Source organism: Nesoenas mayeri, assembly GCF_963082525.1.
Source record: "Nesoenas mayeri genome assembly, chromosome: 10".
Taxonomy (NCBI): domain Eukaryota; kingdom Metazoa; phylum Chordata; class Aves; order Columbiformes; family Columbidae; genus Nesoenas; species Nesoenas mayeri.
Window position 1 is genome coordinate 9,355,568 of NC_137560.1, and position 19,298 is coordinate 9,374,865.

Here is a 19,298-nt window from a genome sequence, read left to right on the forward strand (position 1 = left end):
TATTTTTACATATATGCTAAGAAAAAAATAATGTTTCAGTGGAATTACCAGCTAGATGCTGCATGGTCTTTATGTGGATGTGCTGGACAGCACTCTCGCATTTTCCTGTTCTTGTTTTGGCTTTTCCTACTGTTTGTGTAAAAAATGTGACACATTTCTGTTACTATGTTCATCATGTATTTGGCATAATCCATTTGAGAAGAAATGTGATCTGTGGAAGCATTGTGACTGAGGTGAGACTGAGTGAGGAAGCTGGGACATAGGAAATTGAATTAGAAGGAATTACAAAAGGAAGATATGTTTTAAATTTTACCACAGCAAAAATGAAAATGGTTGTTATTCAGGTGGCAGCAGAAAGTAACAATGACATAGACAAAATATAATTTAGCAGTTCTCTTAAATGTGAATTTTATTCTCTCTTTTTGCCATAATAGTGTTCAAATGAGGTTACAAATTGATAGATAGCAAGTGACAACAGAAGCTCCAGCTGTGATACCATAATAACAGTGCGAGAGAGATCATAACAGTCCAGCCACATAGTCACCTCATTCAGTGTCCTGCCCTTGACACTTAGCAGTAGCAGGTGTTTATAGTATAGTAGCACAGCACGATAAGCATATGTGATGCTTTCCCAAGACTTAAGTGCTTTCTGGGTCAGGGGCCTACTGAGCCTAAGGTGATACATATGCATTAATTTGCCCTATTTGCTTTTGAACTGGAGTGATATATATACATCTATGCATGTATGTATGTATTTTAATCACCCACAGCATCTCTTGAGGAGTTTCATGGTTTGTGCACTACTTTAAGGAACTCCTGAACTCTGCTGTGCTGTTTCATTTGACACTGCTCTGCTTTTTGTACTGGAAGGGATGATTAGCAATTGTTTCACCTTCTTCTTGCAACTTGTCAATATACTCTCTCCACCCCTTTCAACTGTTAGTCTTACCGGTGGAAGAGTTCTATCTTGGTTCATAATTAATCATATAAAAGCCCTTATGCATTCCTTGGTATATCTTTTCTAACTTCTTTCTACCTTTCCTTATGCTATTCTGTCCTTTTTGACAAAGGATACATTTTTCACAAAGGGGAAAACTGGCACATGGGAGTTTGTTGTGAATTTCATACACTACTATAGGTAGTGGTGTCTTCCCTTTTTCCCAAATTTAGCATTCAGCTGTGTTGTGGGGTGGGGGTGCTTGGCAGTGGCTTGACAGTCCAGGGTGTCGCTCAGTGTGGTAATAGCAAGGGGAGAAACAATCATTTTGTGAGATGAGGGTTGTTCATCCCTCATGAAACACCATGTAGATGAACTGAACAGTTTACATATGCCAGTTCTACTTGTGGTACTTGGGTCCATCTGCAGCTCTTCATTACCCTCAATAGCTTGAGTGGCTTCACAAACTCTGTCAATTTACTAGATGATCATCTTTTGTGGATCATTTAGAAGTACTTTAAACAGGAAAGGCTTCAACAGAGATCCCTTTAGAGCTTGCTGGTCAATTTGTCTTCACTAAGAGAAGTGTCTACTTGTGTTTCATATCTCTTTGCTAGTTATTTTTCTGTGCAAATGCCTTCCCACTTTATCACAACCAAGCTCAGTTTCTGCAAGGGCCTTTGAGAGGGGCTCTTTCAGAGCATATTTTGTGAAACCTACTGAATTGTATCAACTGCATCTTTTTTGTCCATGTAGAAAGCAGCTCCTTTAGATATCCGATGTAAGCAATCAGTGAGCTATGCAAAGATGCATTGACTCTTTCTTAAGATGTCATGTTTATCTGTGTACTCATATTCTTTTGAAGCAGTTTCTCTCACTGCTGGTGACTTACAGTGCAGCAGCCTATGCTGTGTCAGGGCATGTCCACAGGAAAGGAAAACACTTCGAAATCTGTCATCTCCTGGATCTTTGGCTTTGCAAACTGTTTTTCCTATTCCATCTGCCCTTACATCTTACACCGCTCAATTCCTTCATACTCTTTGCTACAGCTGGAGAGCGGCTGCTTTCGTGAACCAGTTTGTGCCTTTCTCATTAATAAATTACAGGTGCAGCTGGAAGGGTTTCTTTTGCGTGGTTCACTTTGATACAGTTCAAGTGCCACAGTTAAGGAACCACTGACTTGGAGATAATTCCTGAAAGTGGTGCTTTTCCGAAGGGTTCCTCGTTGGCAGAAAGTTGGGTTTAACTGCTGGCTGAAATTGCATTTCGTGAAGGGGAACGATGACCTCCTCATAAACCTGAATGATGGCAAGGAGGTTTAATGTTTGAAAATAGATGTTACATATTTCAGCAGGCTGTCGTGGAATCCAGGAGGGATTGTTCAGTTCTGTTAACTGGTGGGTAAAAGCTTTGCTGTGTGTCTGTTTCAGTGATGTGTTACTGTGTTACTTCTGCGTTCTGGTGACCAAGGAGATGACACTTTTAAGAAATTGTGGAGACTTGTTGATTGATGGACAGTTTGTAGATGATCATATGCTGTAAAGAATTTCTCAGTGGGAAGGACAGAAGTTAGTTTTCAGAGTCCTGTCTGTGAATTATTTTCTCCATAACAGTTAAATTATTCCATATTTCCCATACACATTTCTGTTCATATTTTTCAAATAATATTGCTAAGAAGAGTTGTGTACCTAAAAGTGACTTCATAAATAAGATTGTGTTGCATAATGCATTTTTAACTTAAAAAATGAGTAACATCCATAACTTTGGCAGTAACTTCTGGAATCATATATCAGACTATAAAATAGCCTCAAATTTCTGGAGTTCTGTCATAATCAGTAGCTGTTTTTATTTTTTTTTTCTTTCAGATATGTGAAATTGTGTTCTTGTTAAACAATTTTAACAAGATATGGTTTGGTGTATTTGGTTAGTTTATTTGGGTTCTTTAATTTTTCCTGACTTTCTTTTAGTGTGACTGGAAATTCAACTACTCCTGAGATTTGGCTTCTGTGATTTTGAAAATATCCATATTGCTGTTCACATACCCTATTGATTATTAAAATTGTCAAACAGAAGAGACACAATTTATGGATGACTACAAATTTGTTGGTGAAGGATTTAGATTTCATACTGCTGTATTAAGAATTAAGAACAAGATGGATGCTATTTGTATGAGAACTTAGTTTCTAATTGAGAATGATCATCCAGATTGTATCTACAGTTGATGGGATCAGTTCATTTCTCTTCTGTGATATCTGTTTACTTATTCTTTTTTGACTGAAGTAGACCTAAGAAAAGAGCTTTAGCTATCTTATTAATAGTACTCTGAATTCTAAAGAGCTGATTACATATTGATGCAGTAGAGTCCTTATATCACATTTCCTTTGTGTGACCAGTAGAATGCTTTTATAAATGGACAGTTTGTATCTATAAAATAACAGATATACTAGAATTACTTATTGTAAGCCTAACTGTATTAAAATGATCATTCTTGGCCATATTATTATATCAGCAGTTGAAAAAAACAGGACCCTCTTTTCCTGTTGCCTTTCCTTTAGCTTTCATTCCAAGCTCATTTTTTATTATTACATAAAATGGGCAAGTATTTGATGGCCAAAGAATTAGTAGTTGCATCAAATCCAGATTCTTTCCTGGTTGCATCCTTTATTCAGTAGTTTTCCTATAGTAAATAATTGTCATAGGAAGCTAATTTGCTAATTCAAAACTTCTCATGCAGTGTTAACATGCAATAGTGTTTTTCAGACTGGCTATTGCTGCTTGGACTCATCTGAGTAATACCGGTTGACCGTTAATCTTGCTACAATTCAAACTACTCTTTTGTCTACAACCACTAATACTCGTGTGTCCCATGACTGGTGTCTCTGTGTCATAATAATTTGCCATGTTCAGAGAAGTTGAAAATGGCCTGGAAATTTGATTTAGCTTTATATATATATACACACACACACACACACATATATATATATATATATACACACACACACATATATTTTTAATAATCGTGTATCTAGAATTACTCTCATAAATTAACGTATCTTGTTGCTGCACTGACATGTCTCCAGTTTTCTGGTGTTTTTCAATTGTAGCTTTTCACTCAGCATTTTTCATATCCTGTTGTTTTGAGACATACTTGAATTCTTTAGTATTTTTGTTGGTATGAACTGAAAATTCGTATTAATATAGGACTGTATTTTGCAAAGCAACTCAAAAGATGTTTGTACCTTTTTGTTTTGGTAAAATTGCCTATTAGAAGAAAGCCATTTTCTTTATGTAAAGGATACTGCTATCTAAAATACTGGAGATGCAAGGAGAAGCCATTAGTGGTTTGATTGTGGCCTGTCAGATAAGCGTTTGGCAGTTGTCAGTGTTCCTGTACTTTGAGAGAAGCATTAAGTAGTTTTTCTTTGATGGAAATCCATATCTATGCTTTCTCCATGGGTGAAGAATGAATCCAGAATGCTAACAAGCTTTTGCTGTTCTTGGATTGTGTTGTCTGCATTACTCCAGTCTGGAGCCAGTTATTATGTTTCTCCTGTCTCTGATGTAAACAAGCATTTAAAGCCTCATTTAACCAGCAGCAACTTCTACTGGGCCCTAGGAACTGAGAAAACAGTTTAAGTCTGTTGCTGGAGTCCCCAGATTTTTTCCTCTTTAATTAAACACTGCATTGATTCTCCTTGCGGAAGAGCAAACATTTGATGCTGTTTGATTCTCTTCAGATTTTGATTCGAATTCTTTCTCATATTGCTGTCATCTGTGTGGGTGTTTGGCATATGTGGTTTGTTCTTTCTTGCCCTTTCTCTTTATGAAATATGTATATATGGTTGAAACTTTTTTTTTTTTAATCTTGGTGAAAGTATTTTTCTATGCTTTTCTCATTATTTCTTGGAAATTTAAGGTTCAAGAAGCTTACCTTGTGGTAGATGGTACAGATGATGGGCTTAGTTTCCATGCTGTTCTTCCCCTGGAATTCAGACTTTCTGGTTAACTGCATTAAGTTCTGCACAGGGAGGCTCTAGTCATAAGGGATCCAGTGGGTTTGACACAAAAAGGTGTTCAGGGAGGAGATGAAATGCAGAATGTCTCAGCCATAGCTTGAGTGTTTGCATTTAAAGAGGTGTGTTCTCGTCAATTTGAAAGAAGGACAATGCCCACTGGAGGTCACTATTTCAATTTATGGAATTCCCCTTGTAGTGCCCCAGTGTGTGTAGGTGACATATAGGGCGTACTCGGTGTCCAAGCATGTATTTGTTTAGAACATGATTAAATTAAGTCTGTGCCTGAATGAGTTTTTCAATGCTGATGAATGGGCATTATGGGACGGGGAGGGGCGGAGCGCACCTTATTTGTAGTTCATTCTTTGTTTTGACATGTCATGTTTTTAGTAACTATCCATGTACCTATTGTATTTTACTAAATATGTTTAAAGACTATATAATTATACACTATGATAATTTTAAAAAAATTACTTTAAAAATTGACATTTATTTAGTAATTTTTTATTGTATTCATATTTACTGAAACATTAAGATGGGTTCTTATTTTCACAACACTTAGAAAAATATTTAAGATATGTCATGTTAGTGCTTATGAAAGGTACATATTCTTATGTATTCTTTTATATATCTGCTTAAAATTGATAACATAGCATAATATATGATTTTTGCAGTGTATTAGTTGCATGGATGGTACCTGAAATAGTTTTAACTTGGAGGAAAGCAATTCCTGCAGCTGACTTCCTATTAGAGTCTTTGCAGTTAGGACTGCCTGCTCTATTGAGGAATTGTGTGGTAGAGTAAGAACTGTGAGACAAGGAAATCTTTGCATGCAATATGTATCAGGGGTTGGTGATTAAAATGATTACAAGCCTTGCTTAATTTAAAAATCATTTAAAAAGCACAGCTTTTAATTTACTGATGAGCTTAATATCTGATAGGGCTGAAATAGAGATATCTGATGAGGAAAAGTTGGCTGACAGGTTTTCTGGGCAGCTATGTAACAGCTATTTTTATTTTAGGAGCGAGCTAAAGTGCTATGCTTAAAAGAAGAATTCACACAAAGATTCAACTCTCATATGTCTCTCTCTCTCTTTTTCCCCACCCTCTAGTGATATGCAGCTTCCGAGGAGCTGTACCGCAAGGCTTGGTCCTGGAACTCGGTGAAACTGTCCAGATCCTAGAGAAATGTGAAGGTAAGTGTGATGGCCACGAAGGAATTCCATTTTCTATATAAAAATATACAAATATCTTAATCTAGCAGATTTTAATAAGTTTATTGGAAATCACGATGCATCAAATCAAAGCACTTGAATAAAACCTAACCTGACCCACTTTGTGTAGGAATGGCTGAGTGCTGTTGGCAGTAATCCAGTCTGATAGGGGGTCAGCGTGTTTTAAGTTAACCATCTGTCCAGAAAATCTTGAACCCTGACCTGATTGTTGTATTGTAATTGGGTCTTACAGTGAATTTTCATCATGTGAAGTATAATCAGTATCTTTTCTCACAAAATTTTCTCAGTATTACTGTTACGCATTTCAATTAAGCATATCAGTGTTTATTTTTTAGAAACATCTGAACACATTAAAAATATTAGTTATGAAATAGATTAGCAATACTGGAAAAATGTAAGTAATATGGGTTTAGGGGGGATCCTTTTGCATTTATCTTCATGAGATTTTTTTTTCCCCTTTTTTTTTCTTTTTTTTTTTTGTACCTAAAGGAAAACACCATTGTAAATGTTTTAACTATAGTTATTTCTTATGTGGCTGGAAATGTCTGCATGTGAATAAATTGAATGTCCTAATTGAATGTCCTAATCCTCTGCTTTATTCACATGAATGGTAGGATTGAAGTTGTATTTAAAAGGAGAATGATTTTTACCCTAATATTCAGAGTAAGCAAGTGGTGTAAATCATGTCTATGGAGATGTAGGTTGATAAGATACAGTATGAGAACATGTTTCACTATAGTCTGAGGTGGAATAATGTAACCTTAATCCAGAGGTGTTAAAACAATGTCAAAACCCAGATCCACAAATTTGAATTCCAAATAAACATTCCACGAGGTTGTATGTTTGTTTTTGTGGTTGTTCAGTTGACAGTAATTTTTAATCTCCAGCGTTAATGTTGCTACACAAACCTCCTGCATGCTTGTCAGAAGACTGCTTTTCTTCTTTCATGCCTAGAACTGTCTTTTGCTCTTGAAGCTTTTTTTTTGTACTCAGGTGTTTTGTTTATTTACTTACTGACTGACTTGACGCTTCATGGAAAAAGTGACTATATACATGCCATTTTTCTAGGAAAGTAGTACCTTGTTCATCAACACCTGTAAAAATTTTCTGTTAAATTAGAGTTTTGCAGTGCAGTGGTTATGTTAATCCGTGAAGATGCATGCTATAAAAAATACATGTAGTATTATACCTGCAAATGATGATTAAAAAACCCAAAACCCAAGAAAACAACTACATGTGATATAAGGGGCTAAGCTTTATTCAAGCACTGGGTGTTAGTTATAGTCATTCTGTCAGGTCTTGTGAATTTGTACATGGTGCAAGCTCAGGAAAAATGTATTACTTTGCTTGTGATAGTATAATTCTAAGGAGAAACAACGTATATTGCTGAAAGCAGTCATATTTTCAAACCATTTCTGGTAATTGAGGAAACAAAACTCTGGGAAATAAAAGCACAATCTCAAAGGAGTATGTTGCTTACAGAAAAGCAGAAGGATAATCCAATGTCTCTTTACAGTGTTATAATAATTAGGCTCTGTATATTTCCTTTGCCAGTAGTTTTGAGGATGATTCCTCAAAGGCAATTCATGCCAGTCTTTTCCAGTTGCTGGGAGAGGAGGCTGTCAGACAAAGTGTTTTCCTGGGTGGAAGGAGGTGTTTGTACAGAGGTTTTTTGGTTTTGTTTTTTAAGCCCTCCATCCTGTCATTTTGGTTGAGATACCTTCACCATGGACTGGACTTTACGTATCTTGAAAGATATACTCATTTTGATAATAACATCTTTAACTCTACGATATGAAACATTTAAATATTCAGATGGTCTATGCTGCAGCTCTTGGATGTGTTAATTATGCAAAAAAGAACACTAAATGTGCAAAGTGGGTTCTTAAAAGAAAGTAGTAGTTGTTTTAGCATTCTCGTCTAAGCAGTTGTTTAACAGTCTTGGGTTGGCCTTGCAAATTTAGAATGAAACATACTTCATCTTGTACTTCTGCATTATTTGCTAGTGATTCTTTTGTCCAGACAAACTGGATAAATTAGTGTTAACCCATGCAAATAAGGGCCACTACTGTGGGAGCCAACAGAAGATCCATTGCTGTTTTAGCTTCACTTCATAGAATAGTTTGTGCATAATTCTCTACAGGAGAGACTTTGCTGTCTGGTTTAATAGGATTCACATACACGCAAACCTTGTTGTGACATGAAGAATGATTTTGGAGACTTGTGGAAGAAGTTGAGGCTGACAAAGATTCAGATGCTTGTTATAGTTCTGAATGTGCTTATTTTCAATCATAATGACTTATTGAATAACTGTATTATTATTACAAAAGAGCAAGTGCTCTTTTGTAGTGACTGGTGTTAAAAGCAGTTGTGGCATTTAGAGTGATTGAATGAAAGAATAGGGAATTTTCTGTGTCAGGTTCTCGGGTGCCTCTGCAGCTTAGTTTTATATGTGTTTGCAGAATAAAGGAACATATGCATACACACATGTATATACCTGTGTTTGTCTCTTTAAGGCTAATAAATATGAATTATAATTGATAATACTTTTAAATTTTTCTATTGTAGTTGTCTGTGAATATTTTAAATAAAATGCAGTGAATTGCAGTTGTCTTTGTTACTAAGAATCTTATTCACATACTTGAAATCAGAAATTTTGAATTTTTATCAGTTTGTGTGCCTACCACTCTGTGCTTTTTTTATACCAGACCACAAACGTCTAAATTGCTGTTTTCTGACAGTCTGAATCTGGGAAATGCCTCCCACTGTTTCCTTCCATGCATTGAGGAGGTGAAAGGGTGTGGTAATAGTACACCACCTATAAATGCAAAAAAACCCGAGTTTTCTGTTATCAAGTGACAAAGCATGAGCACACACATTATTTGAAATACACCTGTGGATGTATGTTTTTCCCCGTTTTTCAAGTCATATGGCTGTTGCTCTGACAGTGGCACTAGCTGTGAATAACCGAGGGGATTCAGAGTAAATGCAACTGTCTGTTTTGTCCATTTATTTTTATTGCTAGAGAGCAGTCTTCTTTAAGATTACAAATGCTACATCTTCAGTTATTACCTTGAAGCTCTTACATGTTCACTGAAGAAAAGAAGCACTAGCTGATGTCTTAAGTACCAGTTAAAAGAATATTATCTTACCCATGCAAATTGTAGTGTCCACAAAAGTATTTATTTACATGATTTTAATGTGTAGGTTTGTTAATAATAGTGTTCTTAAAGCCATGCATATAATATATTTCAAGTTGCCCTTTGTTATTTCAGCAGTGACAACATGGTCAAATGAAGGCTTTCCAGTATTTGGGATGCTTAAGCAGCAGATATAGCTTGCAATTAGGGGTTTTTTTTTAAGTGTTTGAGGAATTCCACAAGCTCGAGAAGTGATATCTTTGTCATGCTTTAAAGTTGTACCGTTGAGTGAGGAATCACACGTGGGGCTGTTAGTGCTGTCGGAGCAGTCCAGGTTTCCTTCTACCTGGATTTGGGAGCTGGCCTGTGCCTGGCTGTCGGCAAGATTGACTCACTCCCAGTAAGTTGGGTTTAGCCTGAGAAAGTTGTCCCCAGTGAGAAATCTCTTTCCCTTCTTGCCTTTTTTCCCTTTGCCTCCCTTTTCCTCTTTGCCTTTTGTGGAACATACCAGCTGAACTTGTCTTCTTGGATCCACACAGCTACTGTGGAAAACCTTGCCTGGCTATTCAAACTAATCTTTTGGAGCACAGGAATACCTTCTTGATGGCCCTATGGCCCTCTATTTGGCTAACACCAATATAAAACATACTCTGCTTTTGTTGTGGTGTCCCTGACTGCGTTATTACCATATTCCTGTGGTTCCGCTTGCATGAGGCTGCTCCCCCATGTGGTGTTAGCAGGCTGGGCTGGGGATTCATCTGCTGCTCGCCCTGTCCTGGCACTGCTCAGAGCATCAAGCTCAGAACAGAGCGCTCTTGGCATTGAGTGGTTTCAGCATTAAGACGCTTTTGCCCAGCACTGTGGCTGTCCCTGTTCTGGGTCACTTTGAGTACCTTTAGCTTTGTACAAAGATAGTCTGCAAGCAGTTTATATGCAGATTAAAAGGTAAAAGCAGTTGTTTATTGGCTAGTATATGCAAAAGATAGCTTTCCTCCAGATTTAAGGGATGCTCACAATACCGCAAAGTATACTTATTTTGGTAGGGCAAAGAAGATTCAAGTTCTTGTAGCAAATTCTGCTAGCAGTGCTTTTTTTAAGAACAAGTTTAGCTTTAGGATTTACTGTGAACACTTATGCAATTTATTTTCAGAATTCTGTTTGTCAAGAAATTAAATGTGGAATTTGTTTTTTCTTAGAGTCTGCAGCTGGTACTACTTTATTAAACCTAGATTTCTGAGCTTTCTTTTTTTTCTGAAAAATAGATCAATACCTTTCAATTAGGACCCTTTTGTTTTTCTGCTACTGAGTGCTCAAAAGGGATGATCTTCCATGTGACAGAACTCTTGTTCAAGTGGAAATCTGAAAAGGGTTAACGAGGTGTCTTTTAGAAGGAATCTACTGTTTTGTTCAAGGCACTTTCAAATAAAGATCAAAAAACATTCATAGCTCTTCTAATTGCTCAGATTAAGAGATTGAGATGTGTAGGTCTGCCCCAGAGCTTCTTTTGCAACTGGGATTGCAGTATTGCGGAGATTTCTAGATGTCATATGTCTTTGGAAAGACTGTTTTTCAGTCTTTAAGAATATGCAGGTTTCTGTAATATGGCTTCAAGTTTCTTACACTGTACATTTCCTTATGTACGGATAGTTGTAGGTGAAAGATGTTATTTACCTAAGCATTTTTTTGTTATATGATAGTATATACATTCCCAGTCCATTTTCCTGTCCTGTGTCTTCAGAGACCTTGTTGAATTCTAGGGTTCAGAGGAGCTAAGCAGGAAGCCTAACAGCTGAAACAGCCCTAAAAACAAAGGGAAGGACAGGCAAACAGTCTTGCATATGCTGCTAAGTAATTTAGCTTTTATCACTGGCCTGCAAGTAACCTGCAGTGAAAATACTATGTATAGACAGTGGATTTTCAAGAAAAAGTTATGAGCGAGTGGTGATCTTAATATGCAGGGGGAGCAGGCATAGTCGGGTACTGTTCCTTTTGTTTTTCTACAGTTTTATTGCCATGGAACTGATTCTTCTTGCAGGTCCTTGAGGGATTATTTGCTGTGTATGGTATACAGAGGGCAGAGCCATAGATCAACGTACTCTTCACTTTTCTTAGCTTGTCTCAAATATCATTAAATGATATTGAAAAAAGCAGCTGTAAAGGGTTGTGTTTTTTTTCCTGGGTTTTACATTTCACCTTAGAAACATAATGTTTAGATTCTTTGGTAGGTTTAGCTGGCATGGGTCACTGTGCAGTGTGACTGTATTGCTTCAGGTCATCTGCTTGCTTTGTGTACTACACTGTGCAGTGGAGTCCATGTAAAAGCAAAATTGGAACAGGGCTTTAAGATACAGTGAATTGCCCAGAACATGCTGGAATGGATGTGATTCATTCAGTTTTCTTCTGCAGTACCTGGCTTAAACCTTTGTCTTGTGCATACTGAGAATGTGAAGTGTGAGGTGGTCAAAATCTGTTAGATTAGGAAAGTGAATGTAATTCCCCCGCACTGACAGTTTGTTTTACTGAGACATTATGTCTATCCTACTATCAGTTTCTTTAGAACAAACAGACAAAAAGCTTCGCACCTCCATTCATCAAAACTTAACAAGTAACAATGGCTTTGTCATGACACTCAGAAATACACATTGGCACAACCTTAGGATGCAGTGCAAATGGGTGCATTCAGCCCCAGCTTCTCACAAATGCTCAGATGTAGTGATGGTTTCTTCAGTTCTATTGTGCTATGGTGTAAGCAGTAGGCTGGTCCTATGCCGATCTTCCTGTGTGATCAAAGAGAAAAAAGGGGAAAAAACTTTGCTTGCGGTGTCATCTGTATCATTGAAGGTATTTTTTGCATGTTCTAGGATGCCTTCACATTTTGTCTACTTTATTTTGACTAGGATGTATACTTGAAATTCGTCAGGCTTATTTGGACTATATTTAGTGTTCTCCTCCTTATCCTGAATAGGACATTCCTTAGACTGGTGCTTCTAGTAGATTAATTTTTGGTGGTTTTATAGTAAATGATGTTACGTGGTATGGAATATCCCTTTGGCTGATTCAAGTCAGCTCTCCTAGCTGTGTCCCCTCCCAGCTTCTTGCCTACCCTGGTCTACTCGCTGGGGGTGGCACAGTGTGGAAAAGAGGAAAGTCTTGATGTTCTACAAGTGCTGTTCAGCAATAGCCACAACCTTTGTCTATTACCAGCACTGTTATAGCCACAAAGCCAAAACAGCAGCAGACAGGCTGCTGGGGAGAGAGTTAACTCCATTCTAGCCAGACCCAGTAAGGTGATGCGTTTTTTGAAAACCAGAATTTTCTGTCTTCCTTTCCCTGTGTCATCTACTAGGTCAGCTTGAGAATATTCTTAGCTGTCAGAAAAGGAAATGGGTGAGGCACTGTGTGCGTCAAGCACAGTCTGTCTCTGTAGAGATTTGTAGGTGTTTTAGCTCTGCTTTTACACCTTTGCTTCACCTGTCCTCAAATTCTTACGAGTTACTGATCGTTACTAGACAGTTAATCGGGTCAAATTGTAGATGCTGATGATCGCCGTTTCACATTAGCTTATTCACAAAATTCTTGTCACTTCATAGCCAATTTTTTCTGTTCATTAATTTGAAATCCTATATTTTTCACAATTTTCTTAACGTCAATATCATTTAAGTCCATGTATCACTAGAAAATGAATACTATAATTATTTATTTGTGGTACATTAGTCAATACTGAGGTCTAAACATGTAGTGCATGTTGTGATCACGATTATAATAGCTGAAGCACCTGCCTGGATTTAATGACTACTGTGATTAAATCCTCCAAACCAAATTTTCTTTCAAATAAATGGCTAGATCAATATTAATCTATTTAAGATTAATTCCAGAATGAAGGTTTAGTTCATTTTAGTGAATAAGGTAATGCAGATCCATTTTTCTACAGATGTTTTTAAAAATCCAACCAACCAACCAAGCAAACCCCGGACATTTCTCATAGCTTTTAATTTGGGACATAGAATGAGTTTTTGGTGTTGTTCATTGTAAGCCAATAAGGAATTACATTTTACAATTACACAGAATCACAGAACGTCAGGGATTGGAAGGGGCCTCGAAAGCTCATCCAGTGCAATCCTCCCATGGAGCAGGAACTCCAGATGAGGTTACACAGGAAGGTGTCCAGGTGGGTTTGAATGTCTGCAGAGGAGGAGACTCCACAACCCCCCTGGGCAGCCTGTTCCAGTGTCTGTTACCCTCACTGAGAAGAAGTTTCTACTCATATTTAAGTGGAACCTTCTGTGTTCCAGTTTTGCACTCATTACCCCATGTCCTACTGTTGGTTGTCACTGAGAAGACCCTGGCTCCATCGGCGTGACACTCACCCTTTATGTATTTATAAACATTAATAAGGTCACCCCTCAGTCTTCTCCAAGCTAAAGAGACCCAGCTCCCTCAGCCTTTCCTCACACGGGAGGTGCTCCACTCCCTTAATCATCTTTGTTGCCCTGCACTGGACTCTCTCCAGCAGTTTCCTGTCCTTCTGGAACTGGGGGGCCCAGAGCTGGACACAGCATTCCAGATGTGGTCTCACCAGGGCAGAGTAGAGGGAGAGGAGGATTTGGCCTGTGTGGGTTGTTGCATGTGTGAATGCTGGGCTGTGGCAGACAGAAGGTGACACACAGGCAGGTGAACCATTGTCCCCTGGCCCCTCTGCAGGGCTTGCACCCTGACACTCTTCATCACCTCTGCTCCTGTGGGCTGTTCCAGGCTCAGATCTTAAGGGTTAGCTTTGTGTCCTGGGGCTGAGGCGTTAGACCCAGGTACGAAGACAGCAGCATATTTTTAACACACATTCCAGGTAGTTTTCTGTGTCTTATGGAGTGGAAGAACAGCTCATCTGCTGCAATGACTGAAGTGTGTTCCATTGTTAACCTGGATTGTGTTTTCAGCACTGTTTTTCCTGATGAATCTTATATGGACTGACATTACTGTCACTTGTGTAAAACAGGAGTAATTGGGTTCTTCTGTTTAACTGTAGCTTTTGCAGCTTTGGCTTTTACTCCTGATTTATTGCCCTCTTATCTGATGGGGGATACAAGAAATACAATTGCACTTGTGAAATTAGATTCTTAAATCTGTTCGCTAGTCTTGCAGATGTACATAAGACCAAGACACGTGCAAAGGGTTTCTATTTGTTTAAACAATATTAGAAGTGTATGATAATGGCTTTTCCTGTCTTTAGAAGGGCAGGCTTTGAGGTCTGGAGATTTTGTTAAGATAAGCACTATGAAGAGGCTCATGTGCCAGCATGTAAGAAAAGTGTTCAGTACAGATTCTTGCATGAGTGCTGAATGGATCTTTGCTACAGTGGCTGATGATTTTGAGTACAGTGACAAAATATGTTAAGCTGCTTCTGTTTCTGGTGGGAATAGACAGGAGCATTCTAGGTTTGTAATTGCTTGTCATCATTGCAGAGCAAAAGAATTACAACAGCAACAACAAAACAACAAAAAACCCACCCGCACACAAAAACACAACACCAAAACCTAAAAAACCAAACCCTTGTGAGATAGCAGCTGGTTTTTGAGGTGATCTCAGTAACTGCATAGTTTTCAGTGAGTTTGCTTCTCTGTGTAAAGTAAACAATGACAGAAATTAATGCAGTGTATTTTATCTGGTTTTAGGTTGGTACAGAGGTGTTTCCATTAAGAAGCCCAATGTAAAGGTAAGTGTGAGTACGTTGTTTATTCTAGTGGGAGATTAGGTCAATTTTGATGTTGCAAGCCTGTAAAGTTCATTTTCCTTACCTTTAGGATTTCACTTCACTAACTTTTCCTGTGGGAGGATTGGTTTTATTTTCTAAATTGAGAAAACTCCCTAATTACCCAAAGGATCAGCCTGATGTAACATGTCACCTTTCCAGCATCTCTAAATCTCACATAATTTGATCCTCTCCATCCTACTCCTCTAAGAAAAGCATGGATGGTTGATATTGCACTGTTTTAATTCAGGATTTTAAAAAACCACATTTAGTACTGTGCATTATTAGGCCAAGACAATTTTGGAAAAAGTCTGATGGAAAAGGATATTGGAAGTTTCTTTCAATTTTTTTTACAGTTTAACCACTGCATTTGGCTACTTTCCAGTCATATCCCTGTTTATCTCTTGGAGAACTTCTTGACTGTTCTAATATACATTTTTTTGCAAATGCACTGCTTCGTTGTCTTTTGGTTTAAATATGACGTATATTTAAAAAGATGAGGGTAGCAGATTCCTTATGTTTACCTGTATGGCGGAATATAATATTACCTGTATTATGTAGGTGTTTCATCCCTGGAAACATTCAAGGCCAGGCTGGACGGGGCTCCAAGAAACCCGATCTGGGTGAAGATGTCCCTGCTCATGGCAAGGGCTCTGGACTAAGTGACCTTTAAGGGATCCCTTCCAACCCAAACTATTCTATGTTTTCATGACTGTAATACTCTTCTAGTGGAACAGCCTACATTCATTTTGTGTGTTGGTACATCTTCTTGCATGTACAGAAGAGCCCTTCAAACCTTCCTTGGTTTCTTAGGTAACCAGCACAGAATCACAGAAAAAAAATGCTTTAACTGGAACCAAACAAGAAACTGAAGTAGTATTTCTTTATCTTCCAGATTTTAATGTGGCTGAAAGCATGCATATATATATATTTTTTTTTTCCTGATGAATCCATTGATTCATCTTTTTTCCTTCTACAGTTTCAATTTTGCCTATGAAAAAGAAGGAATTTTTCTTAGCATTTGGAATCATCTTATCTTGGTATTCCTTTCAACCCACCATGGAAATTTTTCTTCCTAAATGGTACTGTTTTAAAGCTCTAAAAATTTAAAGCCCACACGTAGTTACTGACGTTTTTGTGGGAGGTTGTCAGCTGTTTTTTAACCTGAGGATTATCAAAGCTGCTCCTGTATTCCCCACTTAGTGCAGTCTTACCATTCTCACAGACTGACCGAGTTTGCTCCAGGCTATGTGTTTTACAGAGACAATGGAAAACTGTGAAAAGTTGGGTTTGAATCACCTAATTTCCCCATGTCTCATCATGTAAGAACACAATGGCACAGGCCAAGTTAGAATCCAACTAGCATGGCAACAGCAAAAGGCAAATAACTGGAGCTATACCAAGTGGGTTTAAACAGCTTTTTGTTGGAAAGACGGAGGAAAGAGAATATAGCTCCAGGGCATGCAAATAATAGAATACTTCTTTCCTTAGTGAAGGACTGGTGTGGGACCTAAACACAAATTTGGTGGCGGGCGTTTTGTTTTGTTTTAAACCCATGTCCTTGTCGTCTAATGTAATGTAGCATACCAATGCAGAGGCCTGGTCTGGAAAGCGCGTTGATGTGATGCTGCAAACTGCATAAGAGCCACTTGCCTGGCTGTCCCAGCTAGCTTGCATCTCTCCAGTAAATGTTTCTGGTGGTTATTTCTGTTGCTCATTCATTTCTGCTAGCTGCAACATGTTCTTTGAACTCATCCTGCTTGTCACACTTTTCCTGCTTGCTCATCACCTGTTAGTGGCTTATTGGGCGCTCAAAGTCTCTACACTAGGAAGACAATTGGCTGAACTTCAAAGTTTTCTTTTAAATCAATCTTGTTCCTTCCAAGGCAGCTGTGTAGGATTAGAGTGACACCTTTCATTTGATCCTACTTGACTTACCCATGATTTTTATATCAGAGGGTATTTTCCATACAACAGTGTTTCTGAACACTCAGAAGCTTTGGGGAATGAAAAGTACTCAGCTTGAATCTTTGTGTGATATTTTTATTGAATGGACTTGGAAAAATTCCTGATTTAAGAAACTGATCTTTCAAGATGGAGGTTTGATTCAGTGTCCTTTCCTGTTCTAAGATGGATTAAAGTGGTCAGCTGTTACTAATTTGAATGTTGACTTTTGACTGCGGTACCTTCTTTGACACAGTGTAAGGATTTTTCTTTATAGGTATATTGACAGTTATTTATTGTGGCTTGGGATATAAATGGTAAAAATGGCAAAATCTATTTTTCTAATTTACAGAGTTTTTTCTCTTGCAGGGGATTTTTCCAGCAAACTATATTCACTTGAAAAAGGCAATCGTCAGTAACAGAGGGTAAGTATTTTTCCTCTTCTTTAAGAAGTTGCCATGTTTCTCATCTTGAACAGCATTTAAGCAGTAGTTATTAAAGTTTATAGAGTGGTTTTAGTTCATTGTATCTTTTGTTTTGTATTAGGTTTTGAAAATTAAATTAATTCTGCAGAGCTTTGGATTTTTTGTTTGTTTGTTTTTTAATATAGCAAGAATCAATTCTGTTGGTTACTTCTGTTCACTTTTGCTCATAAAATTGTAATTTCAGAGGTATCATCTGAAATACATGCATTTTAAATAACTCTGTTTATAGTTTTCATTTCTGCTTGTTCCTCACTGGCAAAACTCTCTTATGTTCCTGTTTGTTACAGTAGGTTTAGCTTAGGTGATGCAAACAGGAATAGTGATGGCAACATAATGTGAGAGATTTTACTGTGTGTAGGCTCCATGACTTCCAAAGTTTCCGGTGAGATTGACTGAGACTCTGGAAATCAATATCCTGTGTCTTCACTGCTGCTTTTACCTGCATTTTCTAGAGTAAGGCCACTGTGGGGAGACTTGGAAGTGCAGCATTTCGGACAGTGACCCAGGGCAACAAATTAACTGTGGAAGATAAAACGTACTCAATGCCATTTAGTGAAATACCTGTGTGACTTACTTTGTTGAATTGTATGTTTAACCTCAAAGGGACTGAGTCAGGATTGTAAGGCCAGTTGTAATACTGGTGCTTCATAACCTTGGGGTGTAATAAAATTATATATATTGCATAGAATCATTATTCCTATGCACTGGCCTTAGGGGAAAGACTGGTTTCCTGTAATCTGCAGTTAATAAGGACTTTATCTTATTAGAGAATTTGTGAAGGGCCACCAGTTCAGGATATTTAGATACTTACTAGGAAAGCTGATGTACATTTTAAAAATACATATCAAAGACTGATATACCAATTGATATAAGGCTTAATAAAATTTTCAATCGGAGATCATGGTTATTTCATTTTTTTGGTAAAAGAAATTCTGTTCCTCTATTTAAGAATATATTCCAAGTTCCAATATAAACACTTCTGAAATAATAGAGCATGATATAAAATGTTCTTATATTTGAGTCATAGAGGCAATGTAATGTCATTACTATATGGATGTAATGGAGGAAGTGCAGGGTTATAGGAATGCAAAGCATTGTATTTACATGGTTAAATGTAGTCCTGATGTGCATTCTCTTTAAATCCAGCCATACTGTTGAAGGCTGATCTTCCAAAATGTTTTATTTGGAAATGTTTCACATAAGCTAATTCTTGTGGAATGTGATAGATGAACAGTTCACGTGACTGGAGTGGCTTCAGTGTTACAACAGCCAAAATGTTGCTCTTAATATATTTTCCTTTATGTTGAACAAATTCAAACACATTCAAATTCTGGCATTTTACAAATTACTGTCATTTATTTGATTTTCTACTTTTTCCAGGCTACTTTTCCTAATTTTTTTCCCTCTTCTTGTGTAGGCAATATGAAACAATTGTTCCACTTGAAGATTCTGTTGTGACTGAAGTCACAGCAACACTGCAGGAATGGGCTGTGCTCTGGAAACAGCTGTATGTGGTAAGAGCTGTACTCTTCTCCTTATACTTTATTTCTCAGACATCTTTGGAGATATGTTACCTGCATTTCAGTCCATTAGGAAAAAATAATAACCTAAGTAAGAAGTGTTAGGTTAATTTTGTCTTCTGGGTGGTTTGCTGGATGCAGAATCACTGATCATGTGAGGTTCACACAAGTTATGTTGAAAATTTCAGTAGTTTTGAAATTCTTTCAGAGATGAAAGCTTCATTGTTTAAAACCTCCAAATTTTACAGTCTTCCCAAATATGTAAGAAGTAGTATATG

The 19,298-nt window shown here is 37.6% G+C and overlaps 1 protein-coding gene across 1 annotated transcript in view; it reads left to right on the forward strand.

Annotated features, from left to right (window-relative positions):
* Positions 1-19,298, forward strand: part of DOCK3 (dedicator of cytokinesis 3) — a gene marked incomplete at both ends in the record, with an annotated part of 193,529 nt that overhangs the window by 13,819 nt on the left and 160,412 nt on the right. The window contains 4 exon segments of the mRNA XM_080350585.1: positions 6,063-6,146; positions 14,995-15,035; positions 17,385-17,440; positions 18,918-19,014. Coding sequence (XP_080206711.1) covers positions 6,063-6,146; positions 14,995-15,035; positions 17,385-17,440; positions 18,918-19,014 — 278 coding nt within the window.